Raw genomic sequence first — 18687 nt, 5'->3', positions numbered from 1 at the left:
CTCCCTCTCACACAAAAAAGAACAGTACCTATAATACACCGAACCGTGTCAGATACGATTCAAGACTTAAATCCTCATTAGTAGATTTAGGGACTGCTAGGGCTTTAATTCAGAAATTATTCTGAAAATTGTCAGGTGCTGGTGGCTCATGCCTGTAATCCCTGAGACTTGTCTCCAATTAGCCACCAGAAAACTGCAAGTGACTCTGGTTCAAGGTGGTAGACTGCTACCCTTGAGCTGAAGAGCACAGGGACATCACCCAGGCTCAGAGTTCGAGCCCCACCACCAAACAAAAAAGATAAAGGGAAGGGCTGGGAGTGTAGCCTAGTGGTAGAGTGCTCACCTAGTATGCATGAGCCTTGTGTTTGATTCCTCTGTATCATATACACAGAAAAAGCTGGAATGGTGCTAATGGCTCAAATGGCAGAGCACTAGCCTTGAGCAAAAAAGTGTCCAAGGGCAATGGCAAGATCCTGAATTCAAGTCCCAGGACTAGCAAAAAAAAAAAAAAGATAAAAGGAGTTATTGATCCTTGGGAAAGGATCTTATTGTCTTTTGTATATAAACCATTTCAAGCAGGAAGAGAAAGTCCTTCTTTGTAGAAGTATTCTAGTTCATATATGTGGGAGAAATAACTGAAGTTAGAAAACACATTCTAAAACATCCAAAGAATAGTGGATTCAGACAATAATCTTCAAAGGATGCCAAAACCATGGGGTGAAAGACAATGAATGGGGAATTATATCACAGAGAGATCTAACATCATAGGAGAACCAGGCCTTATGCCCTTCCTGTATGAAGATGTGGAAGTACATGAAACCACTTATATAGATTTCTCACCAAATAAAACAATCTAATCAAGTCTCTAGCCAATCTAATCAAGTCTCTACATATAACCTCCCGTTGATAGGAGACTAGAGAGAAATAGTGACAAGATATCAATCAAATAAATATGGAAGACAGGAACTTTACAGGGAAAATTATTGGATTTATTCCTAAGGATAGAGGTTTGAAATCAGTCTGGGTAGGAAAGTTCATGGGACTTTTATCTCCAATTAACCACCAAAAAGGTGGAAGCAGAGCTCTGGCTGAAGTGGTAGAGTAATAGCCTTGTCAATAAAGCTCAGGGACGGTGTCCAGGTCCTAAGTTCAAGCCCCAGGATGGGCACACACACAAACACACAAAAGTTATTTAAAAAGCAAGGGAATGGGAGTAAATAGTACTGGAAGCAGAGGTTGGGAATCTAGATTATGCAAGCTCAGCACTTGCATGGTAAACGCAGAGTTCTGAGTTTGGTCTTTAGCTGCACACGCACACACACGTACTGGAGGGAGATCAGTATCAAAGCACATTCTGTTCATATATGGAAAAAATGAAGTTAAATAAAATGGCATGACTAGGTACAGAACAGTCCCCCTCTCAACCCTAAGCACATCTCCTTTCCTCTCCTCCTCACCTGGCACCATGCACACGACAGGACTGGGGCTGGAAGGAAGGAGGTAGAGAAGCCTGGTCATCCTCAAAGGAGATGGAGTCGCCCAAGAAGTCGGGCCCGGAGAAAAGTTGAATCTGGAGAAAGAGGAGAAGGAAGGCGATGGGACAGGGCAGAGGGAGCTTTTAAATGAGGGGAAAGGGTGTGGGCGCCACCAGCTCCCTGTGGAGTCGCTTCCTTACCTTTGAGACAAAGTGCAGGTCATGCTCCCCAACCTGAAGGGAAAGGACCAATGCCAAAACTCAAGGAGAGCCAAGATTCATCCTTCAGGTTGCAAACCCACAATCCTCGCCCCGCCCCTGTCTGGCCCCACCCCTACGAGGGGGCAGGCCTGCCACGCCCCCTCCAGGAAATAGCAGCATCACGTCGTGCGACCCCGCCCTTCTTGAGACCACGCCCCTCTCCAGCGCCGTCCAATGAGCCCTGCGCGCCCGCCACGCCCTCCCCGGCTCCGCCCACAAGCCTTGTGCACCTGCAGGACTGGCTGCAGCGAGGCGAGGGCGCTGTTGCCCAAGCCCCAGTCGTCGCAGTTGCGGTACACGCCCTTCTCCAGCACGTACTGCTCCCCGGAGAAGCCCACCTGCTCATAGGCCACCCACCTGCAGGAAGGGGGGGACTCAGGTCATTGGGGAGAGCCGCACCCAGCTCCTGCCAGGCCCTCCCAGTACCCAGTTCCCCAGCCCTGTCGCTCACACGCCGCTGAGCACGTGGATGGCCTGTGTTCGTGGTCCGTGTCCTACCAGCTCCACATCTGGCAGTGCGGAGCTCACCTCCACGCCGCGCCCCTCGAAGTCCATGGCCTCAAACAGCACCACAGCCGGGTCCCCGAAGTCCTGGGCCCCAGGAACAGTTAGGTCTCTTCCACCTCCAGATGGAAACCACCAGTTCCCAGACCCAAAGATGGAACCCACCCGGGAGGAGGAGAGGCCAGCTCTCTGGGAGCTCATCCTGGGAGAACTAGAGAAAGGGACACACATTCTTCCTATAGACTGGGGAGGTCTGGCTGTCTATGACCACAGGCAAAGTCTATCTGCCCTTGCTTACCGTCCGGATGACCCTCAGGGAGGTCAGTAGCTCATCATAGCCACCCCAGTGTGACCAGTCGGTGTATTCACCCTCCTCCAGCAGGTACTGGTGGCCTCGGAAGCCCTCCTTCTCATAGCCCACCCAGCTGGAGGCAAAAGGAGGATGGACAGACAGATGAAGTCACAGAAAGCCTATGGATAAAATAGCTGCTCCTACCCCACAGTCTAGCTTACTCTCCACCCCAAAGGGTAAAGGCCAGTAGGGACAATGAGGGGGAAGGAATCCAGCAAAATCCTCACCAGCCCCCAAGAATTCGTAGGGACCCCACAGAGGCCAGATTGGGGCTCTGGCTGTCCTCTGGCTGTTGAAGGTTGTAGATGTCTCTGCTCACTTCCCAGCTCTGGCCCTGAAAACCTGGGGCCTCATACACCACAGCCTGGGGAAAAGAAGATATTGGATTGATGGGGTATCATCTGGGCCTAAAAACACTTAGCCAGCCAGGAACCAATGGCTCATGCCTATAATCCTAGCTACTCAGGAGGCTGAGATCTGAGGATCATGGTTCAAAGCCAGACTGGGCAGGAAACTTGGTAAGACTCTTATCTCCAATAAACTACTTTAAAAAGCCAAGAGTGGCACTGTGGCTCAAGTGGTAGAACTCTCACCTTGAGCAAAAGAAGCTCAGGGACAGCGCCCAGGCCCAGAGTTCAAGCCCCATAACTGGCAAAACAAAACAAACAAACAAAATCCCAAAACACCTAGCCAGCCCCCAGATCTATCTACTTAGCATTAGCCAGGAACTCCCTCAAGGAACTCCTCACTCTCTCACTGAGCTCCATCCCCTTACCTAATTCCTGTCTCTGACTTCTGGCCTGGTCCTTTCACATCAAAAGCAAGTTTCCAGTAAACTCTTTAGGTCCACCCTCCCAGACCCAGCATCTGTCCCCTCTCCCCCCACCCCATCCCCTGTGCCTGTCTCTTGTCTTCCAGTCCAGACTACCATACAACACCCCAATCATCCCAGCACACAAAGACACACCCTGATCTGAAGAAAAGCTCCTTACCTTGGGCTCCCCAGGCTTCTCTACACTTGGACAGCCCTGCAGAGGAGAGATTTTTGAGACAATAGTCCAGAGATGGTGAAGACAGAACTTCTTGACCTTGGGACCCCTAAAAATGGCTGACCCACCAGCCCCTCCCTCTCCTCCAGCCCCATTCCCAGTAGAAGCTCGCAGGGAATACCAAAGCATTCCATTCTACATTTATTTTCCCTCTTATGCAGAGCCATGCTCACTGGAACCCAGAGCAGAGAGGCCTATGGGTATGTCCTGCTCCTTACCAATGTCATGGGCTTTAGGGAGCCCACCCTAGAGTCCGATGTACCCCAGGCTTCCAGGGTGGGGTACTCTCCAGGTTCCAGGATGTAGGGAGTATCTTCAAACAATGGTTTAGGGTACAGCAACCACCTAGGGACGGTAGAAAGGCTACTGTACTCCAAACTCCAAGGTGAAATACAGTAGGTCTGGAGGAGCCCAGGAGGTTTGGGAGAGAAGCTTGCCTGAAGAAACTCAGGAGGACATTTCAGGCCTCTGTCCTCTCACAGTAGCCATTCCACTGGCCTCCCTTCTTCTAGCCTGGCCCTTTCCAATTTCACAGAGTAGCTGGAGAGTTCTTTCTCATCCATATAAACACTTACAAACCCTCTGTGGGATCAGACGCCAGTGGCTCACGCCTGTAATCCTAGCTACTCAGGAAGCTGAGAACAATTCTAAGTGAGCCTAGGCAGGAAAGTCTGTGAGACTCTTATCTCCAATCAGCCAGCAAAAGGCCTGAAGTGGAGATATGGCTCAAGTGATAGAGCATTAGCCTTAAGTAGAAAAGCTAAGTGACAATGCCAGGCCCTGAGTTCAAGCCCCATTACCAACACACACACACACATACACACACACACACACACACACACACACACACACACATAATCTGTTGTCTTCTTAACTTCAATAAAGTCCGGCTACACAGAGACCTAGAATCTTTCTTCCTCTGGACTCATATCTACCCACTTACTGTTTATATTAGCAAAGCTAGACTTAAAAAATTAGTGCTAGGGACTGAATCCAGTGCCTTATGCCTGCAAGTATATACCCTACCACTGAAGAATAGCCCCAATTTCCAGACTGAACTTCCAAAGATTAGATCTCTCACCACTGGACCTCTGCATATGCAGTTACCTTTGCTAGATATACTCTTTTCTTCAAATATTCAATCCACAAATATTTAGAAACATCTCCTTTGGGCCAGACTCTGACATGGACAACGGGAAACAGTACTGAACAAGCATAAATTCCTGTCCTCATAAAGCTTAAATTTCTTTTTTGGTGCCAGCACCGTAGCTTGAACTCCGGACCTTATACTCAGCTTTCTTGGCCATGGCTGGCAGCCTTCCACTTGAGGCATGCCTCTAGTCTAACACTGGGGTATGTTTGAACCGTGATCCTGCAAGTCTCAGACTCTTAAGTCCTTAAGTAGTTTGGATTACACCAGTGCCAGGCTACAGAGCTTATATTCTCAGACAATTCATGGCAGCTGAAGTATCTCTTCCTCCAGGAAGGCCTCTTTGACCACCATTCCTCTCTGCCCTGTATCTTCCACTGGTGCTTTTCTGGGTTCCACAGACATGTACTCTCCTATCCCAGAACTCTGATTGCAACTTTCTGTTTACTTGCATGTTGTACTTTTTTGTTGTTGGTGGTGGTGGTTGTAGGGCTTGAACTCCAGGCCTGGGCTCTGTCCCTGAGCCTCTTTGTGCTCAAGGTGAGTGCTCTGCCACCTGAGCCACAGCACCACTTGCAGTTTTTGAGTGGTTATTGGGAGTCAAGAGTCTCATAGGGAATTTTCTGCCTGGGCTGGCTTTGAACCACACTTTCTGTTTTAGACAAGGTCTTGTCCTATATCCCAGGGTGTTCTATGGCCCAAAGTGACCTCAGTGGATTTACACTTGAGATCCTCCTGCCACAGCCTCCTGAGCCCTGGGACTACACGAAAGAACCACCATGTGCTTTTTTTTTTTTTTTTTTTTTTTTTTTTGGTGGGTCGTGGGGCTTGAACTCGGCCTGGGTGCTGTCCCCGAGCCCTTCAGCTCAAGGCTACTACCCTACCCTTGAGCCACAGTTCAACTTCCCATTTTCTAGAGGTTAATTGGAGATAAGAGTCTCAGGTCCTTTTGTGCCCAGGCTGGCTTTGAACCTTGATCCTTAGATCTCAGCCTCCTGAGTAGCTAGGATTACAGGCATGAGCCACTGGCACCCAGCTAATAAACTTTTTTTTTTTTTCCCAGTCCTGGGCTTAAGCTCAGGGCCTGAGCACTGTCCTTGGACTTTCTCAAGGCTAGAGCTCTACCACTTGAGCCTCAGCACCACTTCCGGCTTTTTTCTATGTATGCGGTATCAAGGAATAGAACCCAGGTCTTCGTGTATACTAGGCAAGCACTCTACCAGTAGGCCAAACTCCCGGCTCCTAATGCACTTTTGAGGTCAGGAACTGGGTCCTGTTACCTCTTTGTCTCCCAGCACAATGAATGTCAAGTGAAGGACTTTCAGAATAGTCTAGACTCACAGTCCTGCCGAGACAGTGGCAGAGGCCACTTTCAGGGGGTTCTCCAGGCCCTGCGTGTCCTTCAAGGCTTCAGTGAATTTCACTTGCTCCCCGGTGAGGCCCACCTCAGAGAACAGGCTGATCTCTGGGGTGCAGTAATCCTGCAAGAGGAGAAGCAGGGACAGTGACTTGTAAACCAGTGCCTCTTGGTGACTACTCTGTCCCAGCCAGCTTCCCCACATCCAGCCAGCCAGGGCTTTCCAGCTGCCTCCACAGAAACCAGGAGGGTCACTGGGGCAGGGAGGTGTTCAGAGTTCTTCACAGTTCCTACTAGACTTTCAAGACCTGAGACCAAAGTTCAAAGGAGAACCTAGCAAAATATCATGCCTTCCCCTTGCCTCTGTGTGGCCTGGCTTCCTGCCCAGTGGAGGGGTAGGAAGACAGCCAGTTCCTAAGGTACAACTTTATGGACAAGGACCGCCTCTGTTCAGAGTGGCATTTGGGGATTTTTCTGTTTGTTTGTTGTAGTGCTGTATGAATGGACCTTAAGGCCTCATGGATGTTAGCCACACCCCCAGGCTCTAGACTGACTGTGACTGGTTCAGGAAGTGATTGTATTCTGGATGTTTCTTCCTCATTAGGGCTATTTCATTCACTCATTCATCAAATGATTAGGAAGCATCTACTGAGTGTGAAGGTCATGCGCTATCCCAGTGTTAGTTAGCAGTGTATTTACAAATGTGCAAGTTTGGGTTCAGAGAAGGTAAGCAGCCTTCCCAAGATCACCCAGTTTCTAAGGGGCAGAGCCAAAAATAAAGCAATGTAGTGTTTGTTCAGTGTTGCAACCCAGCACCTCATACATGACTGGCAGAAGTAGATGCCCACTCAGTACTGAGTACTGAATCAAATGATTCTAGAACTGTCTGGCCTCAGAGGCCTTGTTTTTCTCTTGTATACGATCACTTTACACAAGGATGATTTCACTGTTTCACCCAATAAACTGTCCACAAACATGCGTGCATGCATGTATTCCTGGAGACCCTTTGAAAATGGCCATGCCATCCTCCTGGGCCCAGCTGAGGCTCGCTACCTTAGCAGCGAGAGCACAACAGCTCCAGACTCAATTACTCATTCTCTCATTGAAAACGCCAACTAGCTGGGCACCAGTGGAGGGCGGGCCAGGAGCTGGCCTAGTGGTAGAGTGCTTGCCTAACATATATGAAGACCTGGGTTCGATTCCTCAGTACCACATACATAGAGAAAGCCGGAAGTGGTGCTGAGGCTCAAGTGGTAGAGCTCTAGCCTTGAGAAAAATCCAAGGACAGTGCTCAGACCCTGAGCTTAAGCCCAGGACTGGCAAAAAAAGAACAAGGAGAAGGGGAAGGGGAAGGGGAAGGGGAAGAGGAAGAGGAAGAAGAAGGAGAAAAGGAAGAGAAGGAATTTAATTTAAAAAATCAATGCTGTTGGTTTTTACTTTCTACCTAAGAAATGATAGGATAGGCTGGGCACCAGTGGCTCACGCTTGTAATCCTAGCTACTCAGGAGGCTGAGATCGAGGATCACGGTTCAAAGCCAGCCCAGCATGAAAGTCCTGAGACTCTTATCTCCAATTATCCACCACAAAACCAGAAATGACTCTGTGGTTCAAGTGGTAGAGCACTAGCCTTGAGCTGAAGAGTTCAGAGACAGCACCCAGGCCAAGTTCAAGACCCATGACCAACAAAAAAAAAAAAAAAGAAAGAAAGAAAGAAAGAGAACAAAAAGAAAAAGAAAGAAATTAGCAATTATAACATAGACTTAGGAACTACAGGTGCCCCTGGCTTGGGAAACTAATCCTTCCTGGTCTCCCTACCTTTTCTCTAGGCAACCAGAGGAAGACTCAGATTCTCAATCTGCTTCCGTGCTCTCCTGAGTCAAACCAGCACTCAAAGCTCAGCTGGCAGTGCATCCCACAGGTAAAGTAGACTTGAGTGAATGTCTATGAACAATGCTTACCCCGGATGCTGGGTGACCATCCCCTGTGTGCTGCTCCCACCTTTCTCTGTTCTAGTACCTTTTCACGCTTTATTTTTTGGTCATGGGGCTTGAACTCTGGGCCTGGGCACTGTCCCTGAGCTCTTCGCCTCAAGGCTACCGCCCTACCCCTTAAGGCATAGCCCCACTTCCCCTTTCCTAGTGATTAATTAGAGATAAGAGACTTCAGTGTCTGGGCTGGCTTTGAACTGAGATCCTCAGATCTCAGCCTCCTGAGTAACTAGGATTATAGGCATGAGCCACCATGCCTGGTTCCTTCTCACACTTTCTTGAAGGCTTACTTCAGCCCGGCAATGCCCCTACCCCCAGATTGAGCATTCCCCAGAGTGCCTTTCTTCCTCAGTCCATAATATCCACATTCTGCCCCTACCCTAAGCCCTGAGCTTCTCACTGTAGGCATGCAAGGTTGTTCCCCTCCTAGGGCCCAAGACTCAAGGCAGATGGGGTAATATCTGCCCCCATGGCAGCCACTCACCCGGACAATCTGCCTCAGGGAGCCAATGCCCTGGGTGGCCCAGGCTGGGGCTCTGAGCTCCACATCACCTTCAGGCAGGACCAGTTTCCGGCCTTGGAACTCTGGTTGTTCGTACAGCATCCAACTGGAAGCATGGAGACCACAGGGTCACAGGAGGAGTCTGTACCTGTGGTCTTCAGGTAGCTAATATGGTTTCCACCACACTCAGGTTTGCCTTTCCCCCGGCCCTACACTGGGCACTCCCCACTCACCAGCCTCGAACCACCCTTATGGAAACAATGTGAGCCCAGGCCGAGGCATCAGCAGTGTCCCTCCAGATCTCCCTGCTGTGGCCCTGGCAACCGGGCTCTGAGAAGAGGATCACCTGTGAAAGCACAACAGGTATCCTCACCCCCTGTGCCAAGACCCCCCCAGAATCCCTGCCATTTGCCACCCTGTTCTTACCTTTCCAGGCCTGGTGTTCAACTTGCCCTGGATCTTCAGGGCTGGGCTCTAGAACAGAGAGGGTGATAAGAAGTCTTATGAGGATCACCTCTTCACTGTCTCTCCACTCCTGCCAGTCCAAGGACCTAGCAACCCTCCTATTGGCCTTCATCCCCAAGAAGCCAGCTCATAGAGGATGGATGCTGCTCTTGTTTCAGGCCCCCCTCGCCCTGGGCCAGGGCCTTACCACCTTGTCCCAGGAGAAGCTGAATGCTTATGAGTCCCTTTCCCCAGCTTCTAGGATATGAGAGCCACCAAGCCCTTTGAAGTATTCAATGAAAACCTCTTGCAATACGCATGGGGAAACTGAGGCCCAGAAAGATAGGGATTGCACCCTGAGCTAGACTTCAGACTTAAACCTCCTACCTGCAGAGACCTGGACTCCCAAAATCATTCTGTCACCACCTCTCAGCTGGAACCAAGCAAAACCAAACCTCTCTCTTGCCTTGCCTAAGGCTTCACTCACCCATCCCTCTGGGGACCAACTCTGGGCTGGCTTCTCTGGCGGTGGCCTTTCACTGCAGAGCAGGGACAAGTGTCCTGGCCCCTTTCTGAGCCCTGGTGCCCCATGAGGTGGCAGAGAAGATAATTTTGCACCCAGTGGTTCGAGGGTAGGGGCCTCCTTGGTGGCTGGCATCATATTGCCAAAGAGAAGGCTGCCTCCCAGGCGGGAAGAGGGCCGGGTGTTGGCTTGTACTTCCAGCCCCGGCTCTGCATGGGAGCCCTTGGTATTAGCTACATGCTTTTTCATCATGTCCAGAGGTGAGCAAGAAGCCTGGGCAGGCTTGGCAGGGCAGGGTTCTCTGGAAGGGCTGGGTTCTGCTTTCTCCTGCCTGCGCTTGGGTTTCTCAGCATCACTCAGGTAGGGGTTTTCTGGTTCCTCTTCTTCCTCTTCTTCTTCCAGTACAGGCACCTCCTGGGGACCAGGACCCAGAACCCAAGGCCCAGGTTGGTCCTCTTCAATGGCAGGCAGTGTCGCATACATGGCCAGGTAGGAGGAGCGGGGGGCTCGGGGGAGCCTGTGCGTGCGGAGGATCTCAGGAGGCTCCATATTCCTCAGGGTATCCAGAAAAATCTCCAGGTCAGCGGCCAGGGCCACCTCATCCTCCTCTCTCGATGGCTCTGGGAGCAGCTGATCTTCACTGGAGTTGGAGACAAGCTGGGGCTCCAGGCTGATCTCTGCTCCCACTGGTGCTGGGACAGATGAACCATCTGGACTAGAAGACACCTTCTCCACTGAGGAAGATGGGGTGAATGGAACCGTATGGCTTGGGACCCCCTCTTTTAGGGCAGGAGAAGAGGTAGGGCTCCCTTCCGAACCCTGGGTGGTCTCATTCTGTTTGGGGGACAGGGGAACAGGGACAGCTGAGCTTTGCACAGTCTCTTCCTTGGGAAGGGAAGGAACAGGGAGCTGAATGACCTTAGGTGGCTTAGAGGACAGGGCAGCAAGAGCATCAGGGCCCTGCACAACCTCTTTCGGGGGAAGGAGTGGCCCGGCAGGAACAGGGCCCTGAAATGCCTCTTTCTGAGGAAGGCCAGGGCCAGGCCCATGTTCAGAGTCCTGAACACATTTCATGGTGGAGTTCGGAGCAGAAAGGGCTGCTGGGCTGAGGACAGCGTTTTTCTTTAGAGAAGATGGCGCAGGAGCTTGTACGGGCTCTGTAAGTACCTCATTCACCCTGGGCAAGGTGGGAACAGCAGGGCTGTTGGCCAGTCTGTCTGTTTTTACCTCAGGCAGGACTTGGGGGGTTGGCTGTGCCCTGGGGTGAGTGGACAGCACAGGCTCCTCTGGGGGATGGGCCGGGTCCAAGGAGGACGTGTGAGTCTTGGGCCTGGGAGAGGAGGGGGCTGATGTTTGTGTTTGGAGAGAGGGCAGGGTGGGGCTAACGCTTCCTTGTCTCCTTGAGGACTCACTGGCCCTGGCATCCCGGTCTCTAGCATGGTCTGGGCCAGCTGAAGGGGTGTCCTGGCTCGGAGGTGGGCGAGCACCCCCTGGGATAATGGCAGGGGTGAGGGCTGAGCTGACTTTCAGCTCTGCTGTCCTGGTCTCAGGCAGCTGCCCCAGGCCTGTGGCCGTGGTGCCACCCAGTGCAGAGCTCCGTGGTACTCCACCGGTGGGCCTCGGGAGGCGGCTGGCAGGGGGGCTGCGCTCAGCGGGCACAAGGCTACTGAGCAGCTCGAGGGCTTGGCTGCGGCTGGGTGAGCCCTCCGTTCCCGGGTTCACCACCACGGCTCGCACCGAGCGGGTCACATTGCGGCCTCGTGGCAGGGCCTCGGCCCGCAGCGTGGGCCCCACGGTCACAGAGCTGCGGCGGTCCACATGACCTCCTATGATGGTGGTGGTCCGCACGGTGCGTGTCACTCGCCATTCCTCCTGGTTTCGGGAGCTCCCGCTTGTGACTCCCACACCTGGGTGCGGGCTGGGCTCCCGCGGCCCAGGAAGAGGCACCAACAGCTCTGTCCTAGCCATGGCTCCTGGGCCTAGCGACTCGTGCCTGGGAGTCTGGGGGCTGCCATCGGCCCAGTCCCCGGCTTCCTTCAACCTCCCCACTGGCCTTTTCTCCTTGGGAGGCGGTGTGTACTTCTTAGAAAAGATAGGCCCGTGACTCTGGAAGTGCAAGGAGCCAGCCTCATGCCGAGGGCCCTGGTAATTCACCGTCTCTTCTTCCTGAGTAGCAAAGCCGTTGACCTCTTCTCGCCGGAAGCTGTGTTCAAACACCTCCTGGGAGGTGTTTGTCTGGGATCCTGTCACCAAGGACACCTTGTGAAAACGATGTCTTGTCTCCTCCTGGGCTGGAGGCCGCTGTCGCCAAGTCAATGTGGCACTGACCACTCGGGCCTCAGCCCGGGCTGGGGGCCCAGTTGCCTCCTCCATATTGGGCCCCGGCAACCTGTCTTGTAGGGTCCTTGTCTCACTGTGGTCCAACTCCCTAGAGGGGAGAAGAGAGAGCATCAGAGGGGGAGGTGATAAGACTGGCTCCTAGTACCAGAGAGCAACCAAGGGCCTCAAGCCTGGCTGGGGAAGCTCCTGGAAACTGCCTGACCTGCAGGCCTTTGTGTCCTGATCTGCAACCTGGGCTTGAGATTGAAAAGCTGTGATTTCAGGGCCAGGGGTTTGGCCTAATGGTAGAGTGCTTGCCTAGCATGCATGAAGACCCAGGTTCGATTCCTCAGTACCACGTACATGGAAAAAAGCCAGAAGTGGTGCTGAGGCTCAAGTGGTAGAGCTCTAGCCTTGAGAAAGTCCAAGGACAGTGCTCAGGCCCTGAGTCTAAGCCCAGGACTGGCAAAAAAAATTTTTTTAAAGTAATAATATACCCACTACCTGATGAATGTAACTGTAATCCCTTTGTATATCACCCCAGCACAGTGACTCATGCCTTAATCCTAGCTACTCAGGAGGCTGAGATCTGAGGATCAAGGTTCAAAGCCAGCCCAGGCACAAAAGAACCTGAGACTCTTATCTCCAATTAACCTCCAGAAAATGGGAAGTGGGGCTTGGCTCATCATAGGGTAGTAGCCTTGACCTGAAGAGCTCAGGGACAAGGCCCAGGCCCAGAGGTAGGGTGGTAGCCTTGAGCTGAAGAGCTCAGGGACAGCACCCAGGCCCATTTAAAGAAGCTCCATGATCAAAAAAAAAAAAAAGCCAGAACTAGAAGTGGCACGGTGGCTCAAATGGTAGAACACTAGCCATAAACTGAACAGCTCAAGGATAGGGCCAGGCCCAGAGTTCAAGCTCTGTGACTGACAAAAACAAAACAAGGGGCCGGGAGTTTGGCCTAGTGGTTAAAGTGCTTGCCTAGCATGCACAAAGACCCGGGTTCGATTCCTCGGTACCACATACATAGAAAAAAGCCAGAAGTGGTGCTGAGGCTCAAGTGGTAGAGCTCTAACCTTGAGAAAGTCCAAGGACAGTGCTCAGGCCCTGAGCTGAAGCCCAGGACTGGCAAAAAACAAAACAAAAAAAAACAAACCAGATGTGGCACTGTGGCTCTAATGGTAAAATGCTAAACTTGAGCAAAAGAAGCTCAGGGGTAGTACCCAGGCCCTGAGGTCAAGCTCTACCAATGACAAGAAAAAAAGAGAAAAAGACTTGAACCCCAACCCCAAGTGCTTAAACAGCATTCTAAATTGCTTGATATATTCCCCTAGTAAACTGAGTCTCTCCTTTGGGGGTTTACTCCTAACGGAGACTCTCTCACCTCCCCCACCCTCACCTTTTGTTCTCCAGGGTATCCTTACCAAGACAAGCCTATTTTTAGGCCCTTGGGTCCCAAAAGTAGGCCTCTTCATCCCCTTCCAGTCTAGAGGCTGGCCTGCTTCAGGTCTGCACCTCCTCTCTGCAAAGCAGCTCCCAGAAGCCGCACCTGGAGCACCTCTTCTGTCTCCACCTTCCTGCCTCCTGAGAAGCTGAGGGAACCCAGAACTTTGGCCCTGCCTTGTGGCCTCAATAGTGACTCAGGTTTTATGAGGGGCAGAGATGAAAGGGGCTGAGGCCCAGAGAAGCCTGTTTTGACTCCATGACCACTGGTGACTATGAAGGCACCTGGGTTAGGACCTGAGGGGCCTCAGATGGATGGCTGGTGTATGGAGGAGAGACTGAGAGCCACACTGATCCCCCAGGATGGGGCTTGCTAAAAACAGATATACTCAGACATCCATAGATTGAATCTTAGCTCTCCACTGTAACCCTGACCCCTTCTCTCTTCTTAAGGAGTCATCTTCCCTTCCATGGCATCCTCAGTGAGACTCCCCTATGGGGAACTTTACATCTCCCTGTCCTCCCCACCAATTCTGAGTAATCAATCACAGCAATAGCTACCTGTATTCACAGAGATTCCCCAGTTCCCAACAGTGCTGATGGTAACCAAGCAATGTCTAGACCTCTAACCCTGCTCATTCACCCATTCATCCAGGCTCACTGTATGGGCCCTGGAAACTCACCCTAAGCCAGTTGTCTTGAATCAAAGGCATCCTAGGAGTCGAAGGGTAAAGAAGCAGCCAGGGAAAAGCAGCTCAAAGGAAGCTGTCGATGATCAACTCAGAAGAAACAGCTTAACCTCCTGGCAATCAGTTCCATGCCCTTCTCAGCCCAGCCCAGCCCAGCCCAGCTGGGGACAACACCCCTGATGGTCACTCATTCCACAAGCATGTGCTCACCGCTTCTGCTTGCATACTTCTAGGGACAAGGAGGTCACCACTTGTCAGTCCACCCATCTCATCCCTGGACAGTGGTGACTACTAGAATATGTTTCAAGCTAGGCTGAACCCTGCCTACGTACAGCTCCCCACTTTGCCCTTACTCTAGAGGCACACCCCAGTAACCCAGCTGCCAAGCCCCAGCAAGCAGAAGCCCTCCTTTTCGAGGGTCCCAGGCCAGAAGTGGATTTGCAGGCATGGTGACCCCTTACCTCCAAATAAGGTATGTGAGGCTAGGGAAGGAAGGTAGGGCTGGGGGGGAGGGGAAGAAAGTGTGGGAAAAAATCTTGTCTAACTCAACAAGTCCTGGATTCTCCCCGTTTACCTGTGAGTCACCCCCAAACTAGGCCAAACCAGTCCACAAGCTTACATGCTAGCAAGTCCATGCTGCATTACACAGGCTCACTCAAGTCCCAGACCCACAGTCACACAGCACAAAAGCACACAGACAAACCCAGCAAGAAGCACACATCGCCACACACAGAGACACCATGAGATAAACACACAGAGCTCCTCAGAGACACAATAGACGGACAGAAACCCACACACTTAAAGACACACATGTGCACACATTCCCACAGCAGCCATGAGCCCTCATCCCTATGAGAACACAACCCAGGGAAGGCACATACTTTACATAAGCCCCTATGTAGCCCCAGATGGGCTCTACCTCTTCCCATACTTGCTAACTCTGGCCTAGAGACCCTTCCTACAGAAAGGATTTGAAGGAGGATGTCCCGGAGGTCACCTCGTTCTCCCTACAGAGGCCTTAGTCTTCTGCACAAATCCATCATTTAGCCACCTGGGACCAAAAATAGCCAGGAAAGCTGGGTGCCTGTGGCATATATATATATATATATATATATATATATATATATATATATGGTCCTAGGAGGCTGAGATCTGAGGATCGTGGCTCAAAGCCAGTCCAGGCAGATAAATCTGAGAGACATTTATCTCCAATTAACCAGCAAAAAGCCAGAAGTAAAGCTGTGGCTCAAATGTCAGGGTGCTACCCTTGAGTTAAAAAAAAAAAAAAAGAAAAGAAAAGCTGGGTGCTCATGGCTTACACCTATGCCTTAATCCTAGCTACTCAGGAGGCTAAGTTCTGAGCATCAAGGTTCAAAGCCAGCCCAGACACCAAAGTCCTGTAAGACTCTTATCTCCAATTAATCAATAGAAAACTGGAAGTGGTACTATGGCTCAAGGGGTAGAACCCTAGCCTTGAACTGCAGCTGAAGAGCACAAGGACAGCACCCAGGCCCAGAGTTCAAGCCCCAGTAACATTCCAACCTCCCCTGGGAATTGCAGAAGACACTCTGTGTCCCTCTAGCTCAGACTATTGTTCTTTCCCCTACCCCTATCCAAGGCTAGGACCACCTGTCTCTGCAGCTCCCCTATCTCACACAAGTCTCAAGGCCAATCCACGGCCTACATTACTCTTTTCCTTGGCGAAGAACTAGGTACACCAACTTCTGCCTAGAGTATCAGGGCATCCCTACCTCGGTCTCTGCTAATAGCACTGCCAAACCCTTGCCACAGTGTTCCAAAAATCCATGGCTTCCACGCAGCCACTATCTGCAGTGCCTCCCTCCCTGGGAGGCCAAAGAGGAGTTTTTCTGAACAGGATGAAAAGAGGGTCATAGAACATGCTCTAAAGTTGTAGAAACCTGGGTGCAAATTCTAACTGCTTCACAGTTGACATTTGAATAAGTAACAGGACTTTAATTTTCCTACTATAATTAGATGGTGGTGGTGGAACTATTTTGAGGATTAAATCAAATTATGCATAGTAAACAATGAACAAATGACAGCCAAACCAACACCATTAGAAACTCCACCTGAGGCCTAGGGCCCCTTCCCAATGGATTTTGGATTCACCCACTGTGCCAGTCCTGGGCTTGAGCTCAGGGCCTGAGCCCTGGCCTTGGACTTTCTCAAGGTTAGAGCTCTACCACTTGAGCCTCAGCACCACTTCCGGCTTTTTTCTATGTATGTGGTACTGAGGAATCAAACCCGGGTCTTCATGCATGCTGGGCAAGCACTCTATCTCTAGGCCAAACTCCCGGTCCCTCTCTTCACTCAGTTTTGAGGGATCCATACCTCCCCATTAGCCCTCTGGACGGATTTAGAAGAGTTATTTAAACATAAATTAAAATGTAGGCTTAAACTAGCCATCAGTGACTTACATCTGTAATCCTAGCTACTCAGGAGGCTGAGAGCTGAGGACCATGGTTCAAAGCCAGCCAGGCAAAAAAGTATGTGAGATTCTTATCTCCAATTAATCTCCAAAAAAGCTGCAAATGGAGCTATGGCTCAAGTGCTAGAGTGCTAGCTTTGAGCAAAATAGCTCAGGGACAGCACCCAGGCCCTGAGTTCAAGCCCCAGGATTGAGAAAAAAATAAAAAAAAAAATAGGCTTATGAATCTCAGCACCTCTTCCTGTGGCCGCCAGCAAAGAGCCAGGTAGGGTAATTACTGCTGCCACCAAGGTGTAATTAATAAGCATCCCTGCTATTTTGGCAGCTCAACTCTCTGGAGTTCAAAGCATGTTCCTTTAACTACCTCCTTCTTCCTCATCTCTGGCTACTGAATCCACTCCACAACTCAAGGCTCAGAGAAGTTAAGCAACATGCCCTGGGACACTCAGCACCTTGGCCAAGAGCCGATTCCCAGGTTGAAACAGATCTGGGGAGTGGTGGATTGTGGCTGAAGAGAAAGTGATGACCCTGCCCCCACCATCTGCCCATCCTGTGACAAGATTTATCCCTCCTTGGGCAGGCAGAGGAGGAAAGTACCAGTGGGTTCTAAGAGGTAGCTTGCATATAAAGAGAGGAAGAGGAAGCTGAGCAGGAGGAGTGGCAGAGTCAGCTCACACTCAAGGTACCAAATGAATGGCTGGACAGACCCAAGATGAGGTGGCCACACCAGGATCCCCTCCCACCATCACGGTCCCTGCGCTAATCTACTCACCGGCTATGTGTGGCCTTAGGTCTCCAGCCTGCCTGGACCTCCTGCCGCCGGGCCTCACTCCCCTGAAACCGTGGGGCTTTCAGCTGGGGCTCTAGGGCCGGGTTGGTTGGGCACCCAGTGATGGGGCGGGGCCCTTGGGGAGGCTCCTGCCAGCCCCTGGATTCCTCAGGGCTGCAGAGGTGGGGAGCTGGTCGGGCCGGTTCCTGGCCCTCCTCCCCCAGCGCCTGCTCACACCCTTGCAGGGTGATGGTGAGGTGGTAGCGGGCCCTCCTGGCAGAGGGACCTGAGTGTAGGGTCTGGGCTGGCTCTGACTGTGTTGGTCCTGAGGTGTCAGGCTTGCCCTTTGCTCCTTTTGCCATGGTAAAGGCTAGCGGGTGGGGCGTGAGAGGCGCGTCTTCCAGGTTACTCCATGGCTCGGGGCTCCGAGGGACTTCTGGGGCTACAGGGAGGGACCTCTGGCAGGCACCACCTGGAGATCCCCCGTCCCAACACTGAGGAGCAAGTTCTGGGCAGGAGAGGTGAGCAGGCTCTTCTGGGACCATGGAAGGTGCCAGGCTGCTGGGCTGCAGGGAGGCATGGGAGGCCAGGTCGCAGGCACTGCCCACAGCTGGTCTCTGTAGGCGCCCCAAGGGCTGACCGGGTTTCCGTGAGACATGTCTCCGATTCTGGATCGGGACCCGGAGGTCCCATTCTGAGTGGCTCTGGGTTTGGACCTGGCAGAAGCAGAGGCAGAGACATGGTGATGATGTGTCTCCTCACACCCTCTGGGAAACGCTGGACGCTCACGGTTGGCTCCTTGCTGCAATGGACAAAGGCTCAGGACTGAGAGTGGACAGAGGGGCAGGCCTCTGGCCCTTTTAGCATTTCACTTGCCAGCTCCACTCCTGCACATGAGGAAAGTGAGGCACAGAGACAGCAGGGGCATGACTAGGGCCACACAGCCGGTAAGTTTCAGGCACCATTTGGCCTCCAGGGCCGGGCTGGGTCTTCCCAGGCTGCCACCTCCGTTTCCTGGAAGGCCCATTGCTGCTTTCGCAGCACCCTTTAGCATCACTGCTGGGGGAATCCAGGGCTACACAGACATGCCTACTTCAAGTGTCCATGGCTCTGCCTCTCCAGGCCACCAGAGGGCCTGCAGTCATCTCCCTTGCACTCTCAAGACACTAGAAGGAGGCACCTAAGCATAGGAAATAATCTGGGGACGTGCGAGACAGCAGGGACTAAGGGGCTCCTGAAATCAGGACACCTGAATACACCTGCTCTCTTTCCAGGGGTCTCACCTAGCTGTGGGAATGAAGGTGCCACACCCATGTGACATTAGTTCCCCAAACTACCAGTTTTCAGGGATAGGCTTGTGTCCTTGGCAGGGAGTCAAATCTAGGGACAAAATTGCCTTTGGCCATGCCAGGAGAGT

At 51.9% G+C, this 18687-nt stretch overlaps 1 protein-coding gene across 2 annotated transcripts in view; it reads right to left on the bottom strand.

The window, feature by feature from the left end:
- The window catches only part of Crybg2 (crystallin beta-gamma domain containing 2), a 31596-nt gene that overhangs the window by 9849 nt on the left and 3060 nt on the right, over positions 1 to 18687 (bottom strand). The window contains exons 3-18 of one of the 2 annotated variants that reach the window (XM_090333851.1): positions 17274 to 17986; positions 14698 to 14706; positions 12750 to 12772; positions 9569 to 11997; positions 9064 to 9111; positions 8871 to 8983; positions 8620 to 8743; positions 6132 to 6271; positions 3859 to 3985; positions 3584 to 3619; positions 2819 to 2955; positions 2538 to 2664; positions 2187 to 2326; positions 1966 to 2092; positions 1676 to 1708; positions 1458 to 1570 (exon numbers count right to left, since the gene is read on the bottom strand). In XM_090333851.1, the coding sequence (XP_090189977.1) occupies positions 1458 to 1570; positions 1676 to 1708; positions 1966 to 2092; positions 2187 to 2326; positions 2538 to 2664; positions 2819 to 2955; positions 3584 to 3619; positions 3859 to 3985; positions 6132 to 6271; positions 8620 to 8743; positions 8871 to 8983; positions 9064 to 9111; positions 9569 to 11997; positions 12750 to 12772; positions 14698 to 14706; positions 17274 to 17986 (4439 nt within the window). Of the gene's footprint in view, positions 1 to 1457; positions 1571 to 1675; positions 1709 to 1965; positions 2093 to 2186; positions 2327 to 2537; positions 2665 to 2818; positions 2956 to 3583; positions 3620 to 3858; positions 3986 to 6131; positions 6272 to 8619; positions 8744 to 8870; positions 8984 to 9063; positions 9112 to 9568; positions 12033 to 12749; positions 12773 to 14697; positions 14707 to 17273; positions 17987 to 18687 lie in introns of both variants that reach the window. The other variant, XM_090333850.1, reaches the window with a different exon arrangement.

The sequence above is a fragment of the Megascapheus bottae genome, chromosome 6 (assembly GCF_031878675.1).
Source record: "Megascapheus bottae isolate mThoBot1 chromosome 6, mThoBot2.hap1, whole genome shotgun sequence".
Taxonomy (NCBI): Eukaryota; Metazoa; Chordata; class Mammalia; order Rodentia; family Geomyidae; genus Megascapheus; species Megascapheus bottae.
Note: the sequence above shows the minus strand (reverse complement) of the source record. Positions and strands in the feature narration are given on the sequence as shown.